Source organism: Lithobates pipiens, unplaced genomic scaffold (genome assembly GCF_037356315.1).
Source record: "Lithobates pipiens isolate NorthernLeopardFrog02 unplaced genomic scaffold, aLitPip1_a1.2 Scaffold_23, whole genome shotgun sequence".
Lineage (NCBI taxonomy): Eukaryota > Metazoa > Chordata > Amphibia > Anura > Ranidae > Lithobates > Lithobates pipiens.
Window position 1 is genome coordinate 231042851 of NW_027507785.1, and position 24431 is coordinate 231067281.

Genomic DNA, 24431 nt, shown 5'->3' on the forward strand with positions numbered 1-24431 from the left:
CTCCCATTACTGGGACTCCACCGTTTTTTCGTCATTGTCTAAGGTGTTGGGCATGTGTAAGGATGTGTTGTACTGAGCTCCATGGGGCAGTAATCTTTTGAGAGCCAGCCATCCTGACCGGATCCGTTCTGATGTCTCCGTAATGGACTAAATGAACGGTACCTGGGCCTCGTCATCCGAAGACATGAGGTTTTGCTTGCGAATGCTTTTAAAGCTGGGCCCAGGGATCCAGTACTTTTTGGTAGTGAGGCCAATAAACGTTTACTGGCAGGGTCTTCTCGCAGGTCCAGGATTGCGGGATTACCTGAGTGTACCCCTGTTCCTGAAGGTTTCCTTTCAAGGTCTCGGAGCCTACCGTGAAGGGCGAAAATTGGCTATTTTATCCCTGATAAAGCCCTGCGGCGAGGAAAGGTAGGGGACATTTTCTGCAAGGAATCTCTCCTTCCATGATCGGAACTAGCGGCTCTGTCTTCTAAGAGCCATATTTCATCATGCATAAGGATGAGGTGGTTCTATGTCCTCATCGTGAATTCTTACCAGAAGTAGTAACAGGTTTTCATTTAAACCAAGATATTCTTTCTTCTTTCTCCCCAGAAGCCTTAATCTGGGGAAGAGAAAACACTACATTCTTTTTATGTAGTAAGAGCGATCAGAATCTATTTAAGGGACACCACTCAGGTTCGCAAAACACAGGTTTTGTTTGTACTGCCAGAGGGTCCAAGATATGGACAGGCAGCGTCAAGATCCACTATTTTTCCAAATGGATTTGTCAAGTGATTGTTCAAGCTTCAGCTTAAAGAAGAAAATTCTTCCTTCTCAGATTAAGAGCACACTCATCCAGGGCGATTAGTGCCTCTTATTTTCATTTCAAATCCATTGTGGTGGTGTATAGAGCCAAAAAGATTAGAATTGTGTCAAATGTCCCAATATTTATGGACATGACTGCATGATCTGGTCCGCCTTAATTTATGGGACTTGTATATGCAGGGTTTTTTTTTTTTTTTTTTTTTTTTTTTCAGCTTAGGTTTTTTAGCGACAGATTCACTTTTTTCCTGGCCCTAACAGATACTTGCACAGCCCTGGCCAAAAGTTTTGAGAATGACACAAATATTTTCAGTCTGCTGCCTCTTTATGATTGCAATTTGCTTATATTTGCAGAGTGAGCAGAGGATTTGTAATTAATTACAAAGTCCATTTTTGCCATGCAAATGAATGTAAGCGATTCTCTCATTAATACAGGTGTGAGTGTTGACGAGGGCAAGGCCAAAAATCACTTATGATGATGATGATGATTGAGTTAGAATAACAGACTGAAAGCTTTAAAAGGAGGGTGGTGCTTGAAATCATTGTTTTTCCTCTGTTAACCATGGTTACCTGCAAGGAAACATGTGCAGCCATCATTGCTTTGCGCAAAAAAGAATTCACAGGCAAGGATATTGCTGCTACTAAGATTGCACCTAAATTGACCATTTATTGGATCATCAAGAACTTCAAGGAGAGAGGTTCAATTGTTGTGCAGAAGGCTTCAGGGTGCCCAAGAAAGACCAGCAAGTGCCAGGAGCATCTTCTACAGTTGATTCAGCTGCGGTATGGGGCCCCACCAGTGCAAAGCTTTCTCAGGAATGGCAGCAGGCAGGTGTGAGTATATCTAAACACACAGTGAGACAGACTTTTGGAGGGTGGCCTGGTGCCAAGAAGGGCAACAAAGAAGCCACTTCCCAAGAATACAGCCATGATTAAAGAATGGTACAAAAACATCCTCCGAGAACAACTTCTCTCAACCATCCAAGAATAGTTTGGTTTTTGAAAAATGTTTTTTCCAGCATGGTGGAACAGTCTTGGGTCCATGGTAGGGGCATAACTAGAACCTTCAGAGCCCCGGTGCAAGAAACCATGATGGGGGGGGGGGGGCAAATTCTTCGCCCCCTTCCAATTTAGGGAGGGTGTCCATGGATATCCTCCCAGAACTCTTCCTCCTGTATGTTGTTTACACTGATAATCAGTGCTGCCTATCAGGGCCACCCATCTGTGCTCGTGAATGTTACCTATTAGTGTACATCAATGCTTTCTATCAATGCTGCCTATCGGTGCCATATGAGTGCTGCCCATCAGTGCTCATTAATGCCCATCAGTGGCGCTTATCGGTGACAACTATTGCTCATCAATGCAGCCTATCGCTGCTCATCAATGCTGCCTGCCTTCTCAGCATGGCTCTGAGCGGAGAGCATCTCATACAACTCTGGGCCGTCAGTTCTCCCTTCTCACTCCTCTGTCCTCTCTCTCCCTTTTTCCTCTCTCGCACGGGATATTGCAGCCGATCTGCTCCTTCCTGCCCCTCCCCTGTGTGTATGGCGGGAGGTGTGAGCTTGTTGACTTCACATTTGACTTCCCGCAAAGCACACACAGGAGGGGGGAGAAGGAGCAGATCGGCTGTCATCCCGTGCAAGAGAGGAGGGAGGGGGGAGCAGGGAGAATTGTTGGCTCTGAGTTGTATGAGAGAGATGCTGTCAGCTCAGAGCCATGTGACTAGCAACCCAACTGCGGTCCCTGACATAAGCAGAATGGCAGGGCCCAGTTGCAAGTTTGACTGCTGCAACCCTAGTAGTTCTACCACTGGTCCATGGCCAGAAAAACTCCCCAGACCTCAATCCCATTGAGAACTTGTGGTCCATCCTCGGACAAAAAAAAAACACAAATTCTGACATACTCCAAGCATTGATTTTGCAAACATGGGCTGCCATCAGTCAAGATTTGGCCCAGAAGTTGATTGACAGCATGCCAGGGGCAAACTGCAGAGGTCTTGAAAAAGAAGGGTCAACACTGCAAATATTGATTCTGTAATTGTCAATAAAAGCCTTTGACGCGTAAAAAATGATTGAAATTCTACTTCAGCATACCATAGTAACAGCTGACAAAAAGCCCTAAAAACACTGAAGCACTTTGTGAAAATGTCATTCTCAAAACTTTTTTCCAGGGTTGTAGTGGATTTCGTTCCACCACCTCTCCATCAGGGGAAACATGAAAAAAGCCATCTGTCTTGCTATACTTGTAGCTTACGCAGGGCTTCATCTCTTTTGCCTCCATTGTGAGGATGAAGTGAAGGAAAGTACAAGCAGCTGCAAGGGCCAATACTGCAGTGAACTTTAAGTGTGTAGCCAGTTTTGGCTTTGGATTCAGGAAACTCGCTTTCTTTCCAAGAGACACAGCAGTATATAAGGGAAATTTTCCTCCATATTAAAGAGGAAATCCCATTTTAGACAGTTGCCACCAAAATAAGAATCCCCATTCGAAAGTTCCCTTTTGCCCTCTATACCAGTGACAGATAAAATGTTACATTTATGGATTCTGTTCATGGAACAAGACAGAGGTTTACATGCCCAATGGACACACAGAGAGTAATAAGACCTAAAGAGGGGTTCTAGTCTAAAGTAAAATAAAAATCTAAATGTGCAGCACTCCTCTATGATCACTCGTGTACCCCAAAAAAATCTAATTTTACATAAACACAATTATTTTCAGGAACAAGAGAAATAATTGATAACAATTGCACCACTAAAAAGATTATATCACATGTATTCATAAAACGTTGTGTTCAAATCCCTAAATATTACATATAACTTGTGGAAAAACGCATAAATTCTCAAAGCCAGGTCCACATAAAATGAAGAATGAAAAGCCCTAATTGTGCAGGAGTGAGACTTCAGTGTCCTACACCACCGATCTCCTAGTGTACCACTTCAAAACACCACAGTGGTGTTCAGATTTGGCCTCACCTATTCGGATGGACCTCCTTGTACAAGAGGTCAAGCACAGCATAAAACACTCAAATTAATTTTTGAAGAGTTAAGTGATAGTCACGAGGGGTGTACAGGGCCTGCCATTGCAAACCTCTTGAAGAAATTGATAGTTGACTGGCTTTGTCTAACTTGAGCACTTGAACCCAGAACAAGCAAGTTAAAAATGAAAAAAAAGAAAAGTTCAGATTCCCCCTCTTTCTATACTTGTTCTGGATCAGCAACTTTAGAAAGCAGAGCTTAATCATGACTGGTGGGGAGCTAGCATCTCAAAAGGAGAGTTGAGCAATGGTAATACCGGTGATTTGCACATGCCAGAATTTCTATGCACTTCTATTCTATACAGATTGGTTGTACATGTGATGTTGACTTTTTGCGACATAATAATCTGGAAACTTGCATACCCTGATATGGGCAGTTTCGTGGTGGTTTCTTATGAGCTGTTTGTGTTCATTTCCTTGTTTGTTTTATATACTCTTTTTTTTTTTTTTTTATCCACATGGGAAAATTGTTTAATATGAGTCATTATTTTTTTATTTTATGTATTCAGGCATATTCCTTAGTGGATCGTGAAGTGGGATACTGCCAAGGAAGTGCTTTTATTGTGGGACTTCTTACTTATGCAGGTAAGAGTCATGGCTCCTTATGTGCAAAAAGAATGCCAAGATATGTATATCGGAATTCTTTACCCTACTAAGTATTCTTTAGCCATTAACTGACAGTCCACCTTTCAAAGCTCAGGATACGGATATTTACGTAGGTATGGCCCAAAGGGGCTAATCAGCAACTTACTGTTCTGTTTCTATAGTTTTGAATTTTTGGTGTCCTAACTGATCACATGGGCAGCACTATAGTAACTACAGATCAAACAGAGGCTAATATGGCAGATTAGTTGTCTGTAGAAGGGTTTGGTTCTACTTTAAAGGATGCATTCACTCTTTTAAAAATAATAAACGCAAACTTTTTTGCAGGTAAAAAAAAGTGTGTTTTATTGTTTTTTTTTTTTGTTTTTTTTTCTGCAGGAGCCTGGAAATAATTGCACCAGTGATCAGCAGATTGCTGATGCCATGCAGGTCTCCTGCACACTGTCAATGTTTGTTTTAGCTTACCCATACATCCTGTACAGCTAAGCCGATACTCGTTGACAGGAAGACTCAATGAACGACCACCGTGCCGTGTTAGTTCATTGAGATATACAAGCTAACAGCCACTAAGGATGTCAGGGTTTGTAGTTCATTCAGAAACGGAGCGGTGTGTCTAAATTATGTGGCCGGAGAACCTCATGGCCACACTGTTTTCACATGATGGCAGCTAGTGTGGGGAACTTCTTTGCAATGCCTGTTGGTGAACACTGGTTTGTTTCATAGTAACCTAATGAACGCCACCTTTTTTTTTTTACAAGGTTTGTTTTTGTAGACCTATGAATACAAAGTTTGGGTTCACACAGATGTGGTGGGGAAACTGCTTTGGATTTGGACAGAAATCCCACCACATTCCTATTCAAATTGCATCCGGTTCTTTGCAGTGCGAATTGAGCCCATTAATTTTGTATGGGCGCAAACTGCACCACAAAGTATCGGTACTTGTTATTTGCACGCTGATTAGAAAAAAAAGGGTATCTGTGTATCCCTAGCAAAAATGCCAAAAAAGAAACTCGCATGCAGGAATGTGAGTTCCTGCTCCACACATGTGAATCAGGCTTGACATTTGAATGTCTCCATCCATTCCCTCTTATGTACTTGTATAAAGCTGGCCATACACTATGCAATTTGATTGTACAATCTCTGTACAATTTCCTTTAGATTTACCAAAACTATATATGAGGAGGACCCATCTACATATTCAATTACTCTGTATTCAATCAAGCAGGCCCTTGCACTACATCGTTGATGCTAGATTTAAAGGGGATTATGCTGTCAGATTGTATAGTGTATGGTGAGCTGTACAGAACCCAGGACATGCTTCTCCTGTTTTTAATACTACAGTTCTATCCACATAGGCTGTTATTTGATTTCTCTGCTCAGCTTCTGCGCACTCTGCCAATGAATGCTCTATGCAAGATGGGAGTTGAGGGAGAAAAAAAAATGATGCTCGTGTATCTAGAGAGGACAGTGATCACTGATTGCATTTTAAAAGTGTACACCTGCAGAGGTGGGTTGTAGTCCTCTGCTGGAGTAGGAGAGTAGATGATGGAAGGGGTGTGTGTCAATGAAGTTGTCTCCTTCCTGTGTCACGTCCTAAGGTCCATCCGGGAAGTAATGGAGACTTTTTTATTTATTTATTTATTTTTTATACCACAAGCACGGACACCGAGGTAAGGGCTGTGTAGGATAAATAAAAAGCTTTTTTATTTCTGCAGTTAGCATCTGACTCTATTATTGGTATGGTATAGCTTACTCTTTTATGTTGCATACATTTCTTTATCGTACATCATGGGGCACAGAGCAGCATAGTAATTATTATGTGGGTTATAGCCACCTTCAGGTGATGGACACTGGCACACCCTAAACAGGAAGTTGCCTCCCTATATAACCCCTCCTCCTCCTGCTGATTTAACCACTTCGCATCCAGGCCAATTCTGACACTTCGCTTCTACATGTAAAAATCATAATTATTTATTTATTTTTGCTCTAAAATTACATAGAACCCCCAAACATTATATATATATTTTTTCTTAGCAGACATCCTAGAGAATGCAATGGTGGTCATTGCAACTTTTTATCTCACATGGTATTTGCGCAATCATTTTTCAAACGCATTTAAAAAAAAAAAACTGTAAAGTTAGCCCAGTTTTTTTGCATAATGTGAAAAAGATGGTTACGCCAAGTAAATGGATACCTAACATGTTACGCTTCAAAATTGCACACACTCGTGGAATAGTGCCAAACTTCCTTACTTAAAAACCCCCATAGGCGGCGCTTTTACTTGGGGACAGGGGCACTTTAAAAATTTTACAAAATTTTTATTTTTACACTTTAAAAAAATTAAATTAAAATGTGATCACTTTTATTCCTGTTACAAGGATTGTGAACATCCCTTGTAATAGGAATATGACATGACAGGACCTCTTTACAGTGGGATGTGGGGTCAATAAGACCCCACATCTCACCACTAGGCTGGGAAGCCTGAAATAATAATAAAAAAAAAATCTTGGCTTCCCAGCCGTTGCGGCGCCGTTTTTTTTTTTAACGCAGAGGCTGGGCGTGACGTCATAACATTGCGCCTGGCCTCCAATCATAGAGACTCTAGCAACCATATGGCCGGCTGAAAATGCCGATATCTGAATGAGGTCTGTAGCCACAGGCATCATTCAGATATAACCCCACAAAGCCGAGGACGTCATATGATGGCATGTGGATGCCAAGTGGTTAAATGGCCTCCATAGACCAGATCCATTTAAAGTGCCACTGCAGCCAAGGTGGGTGGTTCCCGGGTCTCGTATACGAATCACAAGGTTTTGCCTGGAATGCCTCTTTGCAGGGCTGGACCTAGGACTTTTTTGGTCATGCTACATTACCTAAAGTTTTCCTGAGGGGTGCTATACAGATCCAAGACAGTGGACCCCCTATAATAGGGAGCTGGTCTTTGAAGGTTTGCTAATGCAGCCCGCTGTGAAGTTTGGATCTGTCTGTTACAGCAGTATCCTGCAGCGAGGAAAAGGTAAGGGAAGAAGCCTAGGAACTGTAAAAAGTCCACCTATGCTTTTTTTCCTTGCCTGAAGTAAAAATGTTGTCATGCCTAAAGTCTCCACTAGAGGGAGTAAATGCATACCTTAGTATAGTGCTTCTCAGTCAGCTCAGAAGTCCCAGCTAAACGGCATGTGTGTAATCTCAAAAGCCAGGGGGCATCCTCATCCTCAACCTTTCCTCCCGGGGGAGAGTGGTACAACTGAAGCTTGTATTCTTCCCAACCCCCCACTCCCGGGGGGTGTGGCGGGAGTGGCTTTTTCATTTAGAAGTTATTCTATTCCCCACAGAGTTATTTTCAAACTTTCCGCTGCACAGCCCTCCCTCGCCTCGCCTTTCGCTCAAGGAGTGTCAGCCATGCGCGGATTATGGCTAGTTAGAGACAGATGGGGTGTTGATTGATGGAGGGAGCGTGGCTTACAGGCGTGGCTTAGGCATGGCACCGTGTGCATGACGCAAGTACATGAGGCACCCAGTGCGGACACTGGGGACAGACACAGATGCTCACAGCTCATAGCTGCAAGTGGACACAATTCAGCAGCCACTGGGGTGGTTGCTGAACCTGGAAAAGTCCAGCTTGTTACCATTTTGGCACATTACCTACCTAGGGTACCTGCTAGCCTCCACTCAGTTGAGTTTTTTTAACGGCAGAAAAATTACAGAAATTGGACAAAGTAGTAGCCTCGCTCCAAAACAACCAGCAGATCTCTTTTAAGGTCAGCAATGTCACCTCAGGATCTAACTTCAACCATCCCAGCAGTTCAGTGGGCAAGGCTACATTTTCGTTCTCTGCAATTCTTTGTCCTAAAAGTAAGGGACCACAGCCAGGAGTTGTTAGACACCCTAGTATACGTTCCACCTCAGGTAAAAAGGTCCCTCTGGTGGTGGAGGAAAATGGTCAACCTGTCGTAGGGTCGCCTGTGGCTCATTCCGGTCTCCAGGGTGGTAACCACGGATGCAAAGGCTGGGGCCCGCACTTGGGAACCCTACTGGCACAGGGCACCTGAAAGGACGGGGAGCTCAAAAGGTCATCCAGTTGGAAGGAACTGAAAGCTGTTGGGTTGGCACTCAAGTCCTTCAGGAGGGAACTCCAAGGCCACCACATTTTAAGTGCGCTCAGACAACTCCTCGGTTGTCGCTTATGTAAGCAAGCAAGGCAGCACGAGGAGCGGAGTTCTGTTGGCTTTAGCAACAGAAGTCCTGAGCTGGGCAGAGACCAACACACTATCCTTATTGGTGCGGTTTTTCTAAAAGGGGAAAGGAATGGTGGTGGACTTTCTCAGCAGAAGGCAGCTGAGAGAGGATGATTGGGTCCTCAACCAGGACGTCTTCAGCCTTATATCTAAATAAGATGGGGTCCTCAGGAGGTGGACCTCTTCACATCAAAGGACAACGCAAAAAACTCCTGTTTCTTCTCACTAAACAGGTGGGAAGACGCACTATGGGTGGATGCTCTAATGCAGAGCTGGCGTTTCAAAAAATGCTATGCCTTTCTGCCTCCGGTCTTGCTGCCGGCTGTGCTGAGAAAATTTCAAACAGAACACCACTCTGATCTTGGTGGCACCACATTGGCCCAAAATGGCCTGGTTCTCGATCCTCAAACAGCAGTAGAACCTCCTTGGTTCCTACCGCTTTGGTAGGATCTCCTTTCACAGGCCTCGGTCCTCTGTCCCCAAATACACTGATGGAACCTAGCAGCCTGGCTGCTACTGAGGAAGGAATTTTTTAAAGAAAATGGATTTGCAGAAAGGCTGATATCCACTCTCCTCAATAGCAGAAAGGAGACGTGCTGGATCTACAGAAAGGTTTATGTTCGCTTTAATGAATGGTGCGCAAGAAATTAATAGGAAAACACTGTTGCACAGAATTACACTTTGTATCGGTTTGCATTTTTATTTTCTATTACTATTTAACTGGTCCCATTTTACATCTTTCAGATGCCTGAGGAAGAAGCTTTTTGTGTGTTTGTAAAATTAATGCAAGACTATCGACTAAGGGAGCTTTTTAAACCCAGCATGGCTGAGTTAGGCCTCTGTATGTATCAGTTTGAATGCATGATTCAGGTAAGTAAAGTAGCTGGTCATATCCTTGTATAACCCCTTCATGCCTAAGCCTATTTCTGACATTTGTTGCTTGTACATTAAAATCCTTATTTTTTGCTAGAAAATTACCTAGAACCCCCAAACGTTATTTATATATTTTTAGCAGAGACCCTAGAGAATAAAATGGTGATCGTTGCAATATGTTATGTGTCACAGTATTTGCGTAATGGTCTTTTTAAACGCAATTTTTTGGGGAAAAACACTTTCAGGAATAAAAAAAACAAAAGCTAACCGCTAAAGTTAGCGCAGTTATTTTGTATGTGAAAGATATGTCGAGTTCATAGATGTCTAACATGTCATGCTTTGAAATTGCGCATGCTCATGGAATGGCAACAAATTACGGAACCTAAAAATCTCCATAGGCCAAGTTTTAAAAAAATTTAACAGTTACCAGGTTAGAGTTACAGAGGAGGCCTTTTGCTAGAATTAATGTTCTTGCTCCAACGATCGCGGCGATACCTCACATGTGATTTGAACATGGTTTTATATATGCGGGCTAGACTTGCGCAGGCGGTTTCTTTGCTACGTGAGCTTGCGGGGACAGGGGCACTTTAAATTTGAATTGCCTAAATGGGTATGCACTTTTCATATTTAAATTATAAGTCTGTCTTACTATTAAGGTCCCTTTAGTCCAGTAATCATTAAAACACTTTATGTTAGAATGTTATGATGTGGTGTATTCCCATATTACCACCTTACACAGCATAAACTATACTTGAAGGGAAATTTAGCACTCTTGTCGGGTACAAATAAAGGTTTAGACCAGGGGTCTCAAACTTGCGGCCCTCCAGCTGTTGCAAAACTACAAGTTCCTTGAGGCATTGCAAGGCTGACCATTACAAGCATGACTCCCACAGGCAGAGGCATGATGGGACTTGTAGTTTGGCAACAGCTGGAGGGCCACCAGTTTGAGACCCCTGGTTTAGACAGACAAGAGGTGCGCTGTATTTTAAGTTGTTGTTCTACCCACCTTGACAGCTTTACCAAATTTGAAGCACTTGTGAAAAGTTTTCATGGGTTAATGAAGCTGTCAGGTACACATAGCATGGAAAGTACGAGTAAAGAGCTTGTAATGTATAAGGAAGTGACATGAGTGGTTTGGGTTTAACATTTTCAGAAGAAATTGATGCAAATACGGTAAAGTAATAGATTCCCTTTACAGGCAGCTGTGTTTTTAGTTATATTTGTGTAGTAGTTGTAGAAGTAGAATTCATTGGCTTGCCTTCTACATTATTTTGCGGCTAAATATAATATGGTTATAGTCATGAATTTTTACATTTTCTGAGAATTTCTTAGTGTTTAAATACCAAAATGTTATTTATATATTTGTTTTAGCCTTTATGAATAGAGTACCGTAAATTTATCACACACATTTATTCTTGGGTGGGGTCAAAATGATCATGCTGAGTTATATTTGTGAATATTAGCCTATTGAGTTTATTAATAATTGGAAAGCACCAGCTCTCACTAACTACAATTTAGAATGACTAATCTTTAAAACACATTTTGATAGTCCTCTGCACACCTTTTGAGGAGGTAAAAGGTACAATAGAAAGTAAAGTATTGACATTAAAGGATAAGTCCACCCTAAAACTAAAATCTGTACATCTACAGATATCTACGATTGAAGACTAACCTATCTAGCCCTGTAAAGAAGAAATATGTATACATACTATTTTTAAAGCTGATCCGGTCCTATGCTGAGCTTTCAGTGGATGCTTTGCTATGGAGGCGGATGCAGAGGAGGCAGCTGACAATAGAAGCCCCATAGTAAGCCTATTGGTGACGTCGCTTCCTATTTCACAGCTGTTGCCAGCTGTGTCCTCTGCAGAGCTTCTGCCGCTGGAGATTGGATTGGCTTCAAAAAAGGTTTGTATATTGATTTTTTTTTTTTTTTTATACAAGATTAGATAGGTTAGTCTTAGATCGTGGATGTCTGTAGATGTAGAGATTTTAGTGTTGGGGGGAACTGCCCCTTTAAACATAATTTGATGCTCTGACCTGTTAAAACTTTTGTGTGTTCTTTCTGATTGCAAAAAAATTGGGCACATTTTATTGGAAGTCACTGTTGACTTGCAGGCTAAAACACACACACACACACACACACACACACACACACACACACACACACACACACACACACACTTCTTTTTTTGTAATGTTCATTTCAGTGTGTTGCAATGAGATGTTTGTCAGGGATCATTTAACATTAGTGTTTCAAAGTCACCTATTTTAATCCTGCAAAAATGGATAAATTAGTACATACAGGTGATTGGTGTTTTCCTTTCCAGGCTGCAGGTGGAGCTCATGGCTCCTTTTTCACTCGTTTACCTGCCAATTCTTGACTGCTCTGTTAAAGAGGAAGTAAACTCTCCCACTCTGATGCTTCTTTTCATTTAGTCCATTATAATAAGTAATTATCAGACTATAGCCACTGTAATCCAGCCCAAATCGGGGCGGCACAGTGGTGTAGTGGTTAGCACTCTCACTTAGCAGTAAAAAGGGTCACTGGTTTGAATCCCAACCATGACACTACCTGCCTGGAGTTTGCATGTTCTCCCTGTGCCTGCGTGGGTTTCCTCTGGGTACTCCAGTTTCCTCTCACACTCCAGAGACATGCAGGTAGGTTAATTGGCTTCTGTCCCAAATTGGCCCTAGTATATGAATGGGGACCTTGGATTGTGGGCTCCTTGAGGGTAGGGACCGATGTGAGTGTGCAGTGTACAGGGATAGGGACAATTGTAGACACTCGGGTTGGACTGGTGTCTTTATTCAACCTTACTAACTATGTAAATCGCATATTACTTACTGTTTAAAGAAACTTTTAAAAAAACGTGTTTCCAGGGGTTAGGCAGTGCCATCTTAAGTATTGTTTTCTGAGTCCACAGTGGAGTGCATTTCCGCCCTTACATTTAGCACTTCCTGTACTGTTAACCAAGCCTCCTTCTCAATCCAATGTTTCTGTGGCAACCCTGCTTCCCTGTTCATAGCTTACTTGTTTATTTCATAGTATTTACTTGTGCCGATGTCTGTTTCCCTTTGTCAGACTTATCAGCTTCAGCTGATAAGACTGAAGCCAGGTGCCCTGCATGTTGGCCTATGTGTTCATGCGCACAGGTATTTAAAGGCGTTTAGAGGCAGGAGAAAAAAAAACCCCACCAGAGCATCCAGGAGCAGTGGCGTTTTGGCAGAATTTAGCTATTGAGAGTTAATTTCAATTGGCAGAATGAATGAATTTGGCCAATTAAATGAATACCCAAGCACTTGGCACGCTTAAATGCTTTACACCTGTTTACACGCGTCAAGCTTTTTTTCTGGGGAGATGGCCAAAGTGTGCCGTGTACATGAGGCCCAAAAGGGTTGCTAAAACAAATGAAGGGTGAATGGATCGACATACCTGCATACGTTCAGGTTTCTACTGTTTTTAAATAAGTTGCCAAAAACCTCTGCAGTTTGCCGGTGTTGTCGAATACTGTCCCCCGTCGGATAGTGTCCGCCCTGTACTGTGCTTGCGCAGACGAGGAGACACCGAAAGTCTCCGAAGATGAACGTCGCCTGTGCTTTGAGTCAAGGTTCAAGCCCCACCATCCAAGTGGACATAGAGTTAGAATAAAACATTGCAGAGCGAAATGAGGCCGTGGCCAAAGCATGGCAAGCAAAGCGAGCCTGAGAGGGGCCCTGTTACTAAGTGCTACCGTATGTCCACTTGGATGGTGGAGCTTGAACCTGGACTCAGTGCGCAGGCGCTGTTCATCTTCAGAGACTTTAAGAGTCTCCTTGTCGTCCTTGCTTTGCAAGCGCTGCGCCTGCGCAGTACGGAGCGGAGACTATCCGATGGGGTGGACAATTTTTGGCAGAACACCAGTTCCAATCCCAACATGAGAAGTTCTAATTACAAATTAAGTGCAGCCTGCAGCTATTCTAAAGGAAACTATAATGGTCTTTGATCAATGTTAATGTCTTAACACCCCTTTCACACCAGGGCGTTTTGCAGGCGCTATAGCGTTAGAAATAGGGCCTGCAATCCACCCTAAAGAAGCTGCACCATTGTTTGTAGTGTGAAAGCCCAAAGGGCTTTCACACTACAGCGGTGGCAGGACCTCAGAAAAAAGTCCTGCCAGCAGCTTCTTTGGAGCGGTGAAGGAGCGGTGTGTTTACGCTCCTCCACCGCTGCTCCCCATTGAAATCAATGGGGCAGCGCTGTAATGCCGCCGGCAAAACACCGCTATTGCGGCGTATTGCCAGAGTTTTTAACCCTTTCACGGCCGCTAGCGGGGGTAAAAGCGCCCGAAATGCACCGCAAATCCGGCTGTAAAGCGCCGCTAAAAATAGCGGCGTTTTACCGCCGACGCAAAGGGCGGTGTGGTGTGAAAGGGGTCTTAAGCTTAGAAGTGTCCCTCCTGAGTCATTCAGATGAATATTTAGTTGTGTGTGTGTGTGATTTTTGCCCTTCATGTCTGCATATACAGTACAGTGGTAATTTACATTTTAGAAACCTTGGAGTACTAGACTTTTTTACTTTTTAACTGTTGGATAGAAGTGGCAGGTAATAAAAATTGAATAGCTTGGGTAAAATACCTAAATGAAATGCATACAAAAAACGCTGCATTCTTTTTGAGACAATTTAAGTAGAAGCAGAAATCTGTGGCTGGGTGGGGACACTTGCATTATTTCCCTCATTGTGGATGTATTAATGAGCCTCTGATGTTTTTGTTCTTCTAGGAGCAGCTTCCAGAGCTTCATGTGCACTTCCAAGCCCAGAGTTTTCATACCTCTATGTATGCGTCATCCTGGTTCCTGACTATTTTTCTAACAAGTTTCCCACTACCGGTTGCCACAAGAATTTTTGATATTTTTATGTCTGAGGTGAGATGGCAAATATTACGCCATGAGTCATCAAGACTCCTAGCCGTATGTTTGTTTAAAATGTGTTTGGTTGTGTGTTACTCGTGTATATATATATATAAAAAAAAAAGCTGACTCCAAATGACTAATTCAACTTCGGCCTGGTAATGAACGGGAATAGTCTATTGTGTGAAGCAGACAAATGTTGATAGGTGTTCATTTCCTCGCCCAAGCATTTGGCTAATACTGGTAGATGGTCTAAAGCTGCAGTATAGATGACCATAGGACACACATAGTGTACTGTCATTTTTGCTGTGTTGAAGAGTGAATTTGCATGTGGAGTATCAGTAAATGTGCATATGATTTGCCTACTTCATATACATAGAAAGTGATAGATTTATACTCGACCGCCATCATTTTATAGCATGGAAATATCAGCCATATATTGCTGGCCGGATCTGCAGTGTTTATTTGCTGCAGCCATTCATAAGGCTTCATGCACACTGAGCTTTTTTACAGCTACTGTTTTGGGCGTCAGATGTTTTTTAAAATTGCCTCTAAACTCCCTTGCATTTTATCACATGTGTTCGTGCACACATAGGCTTTTATCAGTGGTTTTTAGCAGAAGTGTTTTGTGGCAGGAAAAAAAAAAACCCTGCTCCAGTGCCTTCTGGAGCAGCAGCATTTTGACAGTAAAAATGCTGACAGCAGCTAAACTCTCCTAAATGGCGCTGTCCAGAGTTTAGCAGTGTTTTGTTTGGAAGTTTAATCTTATGGTGTTGTCAGTTAAGGTAGCTCCTTAACCAGCGATCAGTGAATAGCTGGTTGTTAAAGAGCGGGCTAAGAACCTGGCCACCGCGTCCTTGACAACAGATGAGTCCGTTGTCAGAGGGTTGAATGTGTAAAAAAAAAAAAAAAAAAAAAAAAAAAACATTGCTACCAGTAAAAAAGAAAGTGAAAAAAAATCACATGAGCATCATGGGCCTCTTCCCCCCACAACCTTGGCCAGTGGCTGTGGGGATCTTCCGGGTGGGAGGGGGGAACTTATTGGAATGCGGAAGCCCCCTTTAACATGGGGGCCCCAGATTCTGCTCCCCCCCCCCCCCAGAGTACTCATTCCCATTTCTCCAAAAGAGTGAATAAAAACGCAACACAAGGTTTTGGTAAGTCCTTTATTAAAAATAATTATATAAAGTCCCCCAGGGTAGATCCCACTGCTAACCCGAAAAAAAAAATGAAGTTTAGAATGTGGCAGAGAGCAGGTTAAGGCCCCGTTCACACCTGAGTATAGCGTTTTCAGGCAGAAAATCACGCGATTTTACCACAATTTTGCGGCGGTTTTAACTGAGAATTTCTAACGTTTTTTACTGCGTTTTGCCACGATTTTGTGCAGAGCAAAAGGTCACCAATGTAAAAAGAAAAACACCCAAATCTGCCTGATTTGAGCGACAAAAAAGGGTCCAGAACTTGTTTGAGCTTCAGGTGACTTGGAGTGGAGATGTGAACCATCTCCATTGAGAATAATAGATTTTTTCCCCTCCAGCGTTTTGTAGCTTCAGGCTTCAAGCTACAAAACGTTCAGGTGTGAATGGGGCCTTAGAGCTATTCTTTGCCTGGACTTGCACTTTAAGGCAAGAGATGGAGAGGGCAGTCAGTCTTCATCATATTAGACAAGTATGTGTGAATCATATTCTCAATAGGTTTGTTGTATGTGTTGTCAAATCGAATTTTAATACATTATTAGCAATGTAGTGTACAGAGCATGTATTTTATGGGTGATCAGGCCACCGAGGTCTCGTGGAAGACAAGTTTTTAACTCTTGACTTGTTTTTATTTTGGTTAGCGGTGGTAGCTCATCCATCTTATCTTTTGTGTTCTGATTCAATCAAGAACCAGATGGCTGGGTTTTGTGCTTTGTGCAGTTGCATAACAGTGTGGTCCAGTTCTGATATTTGAGATATTTAGGGCTTATTAACCAGTCTTTACTTGTGTTACTTTATGTCTGTTTTAGTATGTTGAACAGTCTATGATTTCATTTTTAACTTTTTAATATATATTTTTTTCTTTCCTTAGGGTTTAGAAATTGTTTTTCGAGCAGGTCTCTCTGTTCTCCAGATGAATCAGACAGAGTTAATGCAGCTAGATATGGAAGGCATGTTACAGGTAAGAAACAAACAACCTTTTATTTTGGATTTTAATTTTTCGGCTCACGTTTTATATAATGTTTAAAAATGTATATAACACTTTCATTTTAAGTTAACGCATTTAATGCAGGGCCTTGCACTAAGTTAAATCAGACCATTGTTCCCTTAGAAATTTTGATTTGGGCCCATATCTTGTTTTCTGTGGGGAGAAGATTTGCATACTTATATTTGTAAATGTTGCGAGCTTTAAATATTAAAGCCACCCATACATACAATATATGGCTGAGATTCAATCCATCTATGGGTGGGCTGACTGTACCCAGTCATCCTGTTGACTTTTTTTTTTTTTTTTTTTTATATATACATATGACGACTGCTGGCTGCTATAGCCAGTAGCAGTAATAGGGTTCTGCCAGCTGGGTAGGCTCTCTGACCTTCCCCCATTAACTCTTACTGTACTGATGGGAGAATCAAGTGATTTCTCTTTTCCCTCACCCATGGTGGAAGCAAAGAAATTGGAATCATCTATGGGCAGCTTAACATTGATATATGCATTGTTGTATGATTTGTCGCTTGACAATGTTATCCAATTTTGAGTAGCCTTTCTTTCCTGGCCCTAACATTTCATTTTGTCTTCCAGCACTTTCAGAAAGTCATTCCACATCAGTTCGATGGGGGCCCAGAAAAGTTGATTCAAACAGCATACCAAGTCAAATACAATGCAAAAAAGATGAAAAAGTATGTGATTTTTACAACAGCAGTGTTTTTTTCCTTTTTGAATACATTTTTCCTGTTGTTTTGAAGGCAGCAAAATACAGAACTGTTAAAAGATGCAGTAGGTATGTGTATGGCACACTGGCCAGTGGTAGTGTGTTCCTTTTCCCACAGTTCAAGATGGTACAATAAGTTAAGAGGGCAATATCAGCCGCAGCCACAATGGAATGTGGTTTGTTTGATGCACCCTGTAAATGCCTCCATCCCCATGTAAACGTCATAGAAACATAGATTTGCCCTTAGGACTTTGAGGCATAACACACCCAATAACAATAGTATATGCATTTATTGAGGTGTACAATATTCGTAGATTAACATGAAAGACAAGTACCACATTGTCAAGCAGATTTGTCATGGTAAACACGATCTTTCTATAAAAAAAAAAATGCAAAAATTAAAAAGTCAGTCCATAATGCGTTTAACAAATGCATCTTTTGGTCCCGATGCGTTAAGTAAATCGGCGTTCACTTCCTCAGGGGCTAATGCATGCATAGGTGTCTGTAAAGTAAAATAATTTCATAATGTACAACAAAGTTGACACGGAAATACTAGTGTTCTGTAAAGGGTTACCAGTAAGCGAATCTTACATACAAATCTGCAAAAAGTATTAAAAGCACGTGATCCTATTCCAGTGGTGACCAGCAGGGATGTCTGCCCCCGGGAGCTGTGGGCTTAGCATCAATGAAGACCCAGGAGAACAAACGGCATAAGGTGTGATTGCCAGTTACAGAGGCAATAGATCACATCCAATATATCCAGCATTGTAGGAACTGTGAAAAATGGATACATGTGAAATTATGTATATAACCAGCTACAATATCAGTCAAAATAAAATGTAACGTCATTAGGTGCTGTGCTGGGTAAGACTATAATTGAAAGCTGATGGAGCTGTCAATATGACCAATTTAATGGAGTAAAAAGAGAATTGATCCCAATTGCCCAGACTATGTTGAAAAAAAAATCTACTAAAAGGCAGAGTAAGCCATATAGGCGACTTGCTAAGCATGTGCACATGAGGTGGCGACACTGTAAAGGGTTGATGACTCTGCAAATTGTTGTCAAGAAAAGGCACAGAAGAATCCAGAAATTATTTACTGATATTTAAAGCGGACTTTAACCATAACTTTCAAAAGATATTTAGCAAGAAGGATGCATTGTACATGTATACATACGGTATGTGCTGTGAATTGCCTCCAGAATTGCTCCTGTCTGTTCTTGCAGAAAATAAAAATATATATTTTTTTTCAAATTTTTTATTTTTATTTTTATTTTTTTTTTTACGCAGAAAATAAAAAATGCAGAGGTGATTAAATACCACAAAAAAGTTCTATTTGTGGGGGGAGGGACATAAATTGTATTTGGGTACAGTGTCACATGACTTCTCAGTTGTCAACCTAAATGAATGCAGTGCTATATCACAAAAAAATGGCCTGTCATTAAGGGGGTAAATCCTTTTGGGGCTGAACTGGGTAACCCCTTCCCAGTGTCAGTTCAGCGACAGTGTATAATATCACTGTATTAATGTCAATGGTGATGTCCATAGCCGTTAACTCCCTCCCCCCCCCCCCCCCCACGTCATTTAGTGTCAGAATGACCGTCGCTGATCTCCATTTTTCATATTTTTTTTTTTTTTCTATCATAGTTTGTACATGCTATAATGTTCACACAAATCCATCAATATCCCCTCATTAGGATTTGTTTCTTTCACCAGACATGGCAGAATATATTTTGGCCAAAATTTATGGAGAAATGTATATATATTTTTTGGTTAAAAAGCAGTAGTAAACTGCCAGAAAAAATAAACACTGTTGGTCCGGCAAAGTTCCACAGCTGAACGAGTGCTTTCTCACAACAGAGTATAGAACAGACTGTTCCATGTAAGGGCACACTGCATAGATCTGCCTGCACTGTCTGCTTCCACCTTCAGCCTAGGTTCACACTGATGCGATGCGGGAACCAGCAAGATTGCAGCAATGGTTCCCGCATCGCATCTCTCCCGCATCCAGTTCACACTGCCCTCTACGAACTGCTGCGGGTGTCATTACATTGTTTGACAACCCCAGATTGGTTCACAGATCACAGTACGAGCTGGGACCTTGCACAGGAATTGGATCGCATATGTGAACACCCATGCAATCTGATTCTTGTGCAGGAAAAAACAAGTCCCTCTACTTCTGTGTGAATCCAATGCGAGTACAGCCATACAAGCACATGGCTGTACTCGCATCTCAGACATTGCATGTGATCAGCACCGCAGGTGTGGGTGCGAATCACATGTGTTGTCTGTGATCGCACTGGTGTGAATCTGGGCTAACGTGTTTTGTCACACGACTTTGTCAAGCGGATGATTACCCATGGTACCTTGCTGCCTGCAAGCAATGATTCCTGTATTGACCCCACTGCCTGAAACTCTTCCTCTCAGCACCTCTGTAGTTCAGAAGGCAGGCTCTGTGTGACACAGCAGTTCATATTTACAACGCTGATGGAAAGGGTGTGTTGGGATTCCAGAAAATTTCTTTTAAGGCTTGCTAATGCCAGTGTAGTATGCTAACAAATGTTTTGTGAGCTATACAGAACACCCAAATACACTTTCCCAACATACCTGCTTTGCAGTGCATCCTAACGTGTGCTACTGCACTACTGCAAATTGTTGTATTACACTAGCCAAAGTTTGTGCAGGAGGGATCTTTGCTCTGCTGTGGTTCCTTTGCAGCCTATTCAGATAAGTCGAGCTCTGGAACTGCCCCCTAGGTAATTGTCAGCAAAATCCCAATTCCCAACCGTCGTTTTCTTTGTAAATTGTTCACAAAAACGTAAAGCAGGCATGAATAACAGCCCTGGTGCCTATGCCTTTAAGGATGAATAAAAATGATGCTTTGACTTTGTGCACATTTCTCATCCCCTTCATAAGAAAGCAAGCATTTAACCCGATATCATTTCGTTATTGCTCTGAAATGTGCCAATTTGGAGGTGGTCTTTTTGTATATGGATATCTTGTAAAAGGTCTTTCATTTGATTTTCAGATAATCTTAAAGCATAATTACCTTATATCTTTTGAGTTTCTGAAATTTTGTAGAAGTTATTAAAAAAACTTCTGTAAATATCATCTGATAGTGGAGAAAATATTAATTTACTTGCACAAAATCACCTTTAATTTTGTTAGTAAATTTTTTTTTTTTTTTTTTCAGGTTAGAAAAGGAGTACACTACAATAAAGACAAAGGAAATGGAAGAACAAGTTGAGATTAAGGTTTGTAGCCTGTTTATTACTCAGGGCTAGAACTATAGCCGTAGCAATCCATATGCTTCTAGGGACCCAGAACTGTGTGGCTACAATATAATTGTATGCAGGTAGAAATATTTGTAAAATGAATAGCTAACCGTAATGGTTTTACATCCCTGTATAATGAACCATTTTATTTTGGGGGGAGGGGATTGGTTTGTAAAGTTTTTATATAGAGGGACATTTAATAGTAACTTCAGTCGTTAAGAAATTGCTTTTTTTGAATTGTTCATTAGGGAGCACATGAGACACGGGGTTATACAGCTTCCTTTAGGAGACTTGACACTGATGACCAGAGATCTTGAGCAGCCCAGAGTATATGCTTCCACTCCTATCATGCCTCAGTTTGCTAGTGTCCAAGGAGAGTGGATGTTTTCTCTCTGCTGAGAGAAAGTAATGATTACAATTTTTTTTTATTCAAGTAAGATTCTTCAATAGTTGCGGATCTTTAAAGATCATTCCAGCTTTCCAGCTTGGTCGATAATCGGCATTTCTTTGAGGGCCGCACCTGAATCTTTCTGAGAGGAAGTCAAAGGGCTGTCCTGTATTGTGACCCATGGGCACTGGGCTTAGTTAATGGCACTCTTCAGGCACCTTGTATAGCTACATACACTATCAGCAGAGCACTTTTAAGGGCTGTGCTGGTGACAGCTTGTTCCTGAAACTCCTGTAGGGGATATGCCCACCATAGGGGCAAAAACTTAAGGGCACTAAATGTTTTTTGAGGGTCTCTTGTGACCACCTGGCCTTCCTTCAGTGAGTACTTGGATCATGTTCCTGTTTGTTAGGAGCCTGCTGGTGTGTTCCCTTTCTTCTTTGGGTACTGCAAACACAGTTTGTTTTGGCTTTTTGTACATACCCTTTGGCGTAAGCCAAAACACCCCAAAAATGTATGGCTGTCATACAGGCTGTTCACCTTGCTCTTGTAGCCACTGCCTCCCTTAGGCTGATGCCTCCTATTGTTATTCCTGAGGGATCCCCTAAGGCAGTGGTCATCAACCCTGTCCTCAGGGCCCACCAACAGGCCAGGTTTGCAAGATAACTGAGATACATCACAAGTGATATAATTTTCTGCTCAGTTATACCCTCTGACTCACCACCACCACCATCCCCCCCCCCCCCCTCCTGTCAGACTCTCATGAGAGTGACCTGTGCATGATGTCATAAGCCTAGGCTTTTTACCAGACAAACGGGAAGTGGGAGACATAAGGTTTTTACTGGCAGAAAAAAAATGTTTTACTATCCAAAGTAAAAACAAGGGCAGACAATTTAACCACTTGAGCCCCGGAAGGATTTGCCCCCTAATGGCATTTTTTGCGATACTGCACTACGTCGCTTTAATTGTCAATTGTACACGTTGTACCCAAACAAAATTGAAATCCTTCTTTTCCCACAAATAGCTTTGTTTTTTTTGCGCTATAAACCAAAAAGGAGCGACAATTGTGAAAAAAGTTAACTTTTTGCTATAATGTCCAAAAAATAACTTTTTAAACAAAAAATCCCATTAAGCATCTCTTGATTGGTTTGTGCAAAAGTTATAGCGTATACAAAAGAGGGGATAGATTTGTAACTTTTTATTTTATTTATTTTTTTGTTTTAGTAATCTGCGGTTTTTAGCAGGACTGCAGTGTACAGATCAGACACTTTTGACACATTTTTGGGACCATTGACATTTATACAGCGATCAGTGGTAAAAAATTGCACAGATTACTGTTAATGTCATTGGCAGGGAAGGGATTGACACTAGGGGGCGATCAAGGTGTGAGAGCCAACCTGCCGCCTTATATGTACAGGGGCTGGCCGGAAAGTGGTTAATAGATGGAAAGTTGAAAAAATGACTGAAGTTCTGCTTTAAGTCTAAGGGTGTGTCGGTTTCAAGTGATTTATTTTTTTATTTTTTATAACAAACATGTTATGTTATACTTGCCTCGTCTATGCATTTGGTTTTGCACAGAGCAGCCTAAATCCTCCTCTTCTCGGGTCCCTCTTTGTTTCTCCTGGTCCTTTCCTCCTATCGGGTGCCCCCTCAGCCAGAAGTTCTCTGTGGGGGCACCCAAGCAGAATCGAAGCTTTGTGTATCCATTCTGACGCAGAGCCTTGACCTGGCCCCATCCCCCTCTCCTCTGGCTGACTTTGACAGCCATGGGAGCCAATGGCACCGCTGCTGTGTCTCAGCCAATCGGGAGGAGTGTCCTGGACGACTTGTGGACATTGCTGGGGAGAGAGGGGCTCAATTAAGTAATTAGGAGGTGCTGGGGAGGCTCCTGCACACAGTTTTTTTTTTTTTTTTTTCCTCTTGATGCATAGAATGCATTATGATAAAAACCTTCTGCATTTAGAACTCCTTTAAGGTGTATTACTTGTCCTATCCGTTGCTGCAGCACTATTTCCCCACTGCAAGGGTAGATATTGTCTAATTCCTGGAGTTCAGCTGTAGTTTCTGGTGTTAATTTGAGGCTGCCAGTGTCCAACTGTCCTTATATATTTTTCTGACTATTTGCAATTGCACTGTTTGTTCGGATCCTGCTGATATCTGTGTGTGTGTATAATATATATAAAAAAATATATATTGTCTATATAGATGTAATTTTTTTTTTAATAGTTAACCCCAGGGGATATGATGATAATTAATGTAAGGCCACATTTAATATTAAATAATTGCTTCTTCAGACTCTAACAGTTTTTGAGAGGCAGTTTATGATCTCTCCCCAAAAAAATAAGTTTTGCGGCGTCTTAACACATTTTTCCTGCTGATGTGTTAGCCATTAAAGTGGTTGTAAACCCTTACAAACCACTTTGACCTACAGGTAAGCCTAGCTTAAGGCTTACCTGTGGGTCCAAGAAATATCTCCAGGCACACACAAACACACATAGTCGCAGGCACACATGCATACAGACATGCATGCATAAAGCCCTTTTTAACACTAATTTAGCTTTTAGCATAGTGCAATACCTTTCCAGCTTCCTCATTCAGCTGGGTACTGCACTGTAGGGGGAAGCACAGAGCACAGCACACTCCTCTGCACTTTACTTTCACTTTTGAAGCTGGAAGAGGAAGTACACCCTGATGAGTTTACTTCCTCTTTCATTCCCTGCAAAGGTCATGTTAAAGTCCCCGAGCCAAATGGCCGGGGTTCCCGGGTATTGGGCCATATACAGCAGTCCCTCCGTGACCAGGCATGCAGAGTACGGGGGTGGTATATATAGGGCTATAATCAGACACGGTTTGCCATAAATATTACAGTGCATAAAAACATAGCGACCCAGTGGATCTGTCCGCAGGGAGATCAGACCAAAGTGTAACGTCTTAGCCACAAGGACCGAGACACCACGAGAATAAGGAGAATGAGTCGCGTGGTACGACCAGCCAACCCAGGGCCCCGAAGTGCGAGCCAGAGCTGGCCGGTCACATGCGTCTCAGTCAGCACGACAATGTCAGCCCTGTATGCCTTTAGGCAGCCAAAGACAGCAGTACGTTTAAGTTTGTCTCTGATCCCGCCGACATTCCATGTAAAAAATTTTAACGGCCGACATGTACCCACAGAATTACAGTCATGGACCAGGGCGTACAGTTTGACCTCCAAAAAAAACAAACCCTCCCTCCTCCCCCTAGTTATGACACCGTAGAAAAAATAAGGAAAAACAAAAAACATATGAGAAATCCCACGTTACAGAGATAATCACTTGCACCACCAAAAACACAACCTTGAACAGAACTGCAAACAAATTCCTTGTAGACTAAGGAGAAACATATAAAGAGCAGCAGTGGGCGCAATAAAACCCGCACAGATGCAGGTAATAACA

General features: G+C 42.0%; 1 protein-coding gene across 2 annotated transcripts in view; it reads left to right on the forward strand.

The window, feature by feature from the left end:
- EVI5 (ecotropic viral integration site 5) overlaps positions 1-24431 on the forward strand; it is a 212970-nt gene that overhangs the window by 26244 nt on the left and 162295 nt on the right. For both annotated transcript variants that reach the window (XM_077452914.1, XM_077452915.1), the window contains exons 4-9: positions 4345-4409; positions 9408-9543; positions 14305-14448; positions 16501-16590; positions 17212-17309; positions 20534-20594. In XM_077452914.1, the coding sequence (XP_077309040.1) occupies positions 4345-4409; positions 9408-9543; positions 14305-14448; positions 16501-16590; positions 17212-17309; positions 20534-20594 (594 nt within the window). The remainder of the gene's footprint in view (positions 1-4344; positions 4410-9407; positions 9544-14304; positions 14449-16500; positions 16591-17211; positions 17310-20533; positions 20595-24431) is intronic.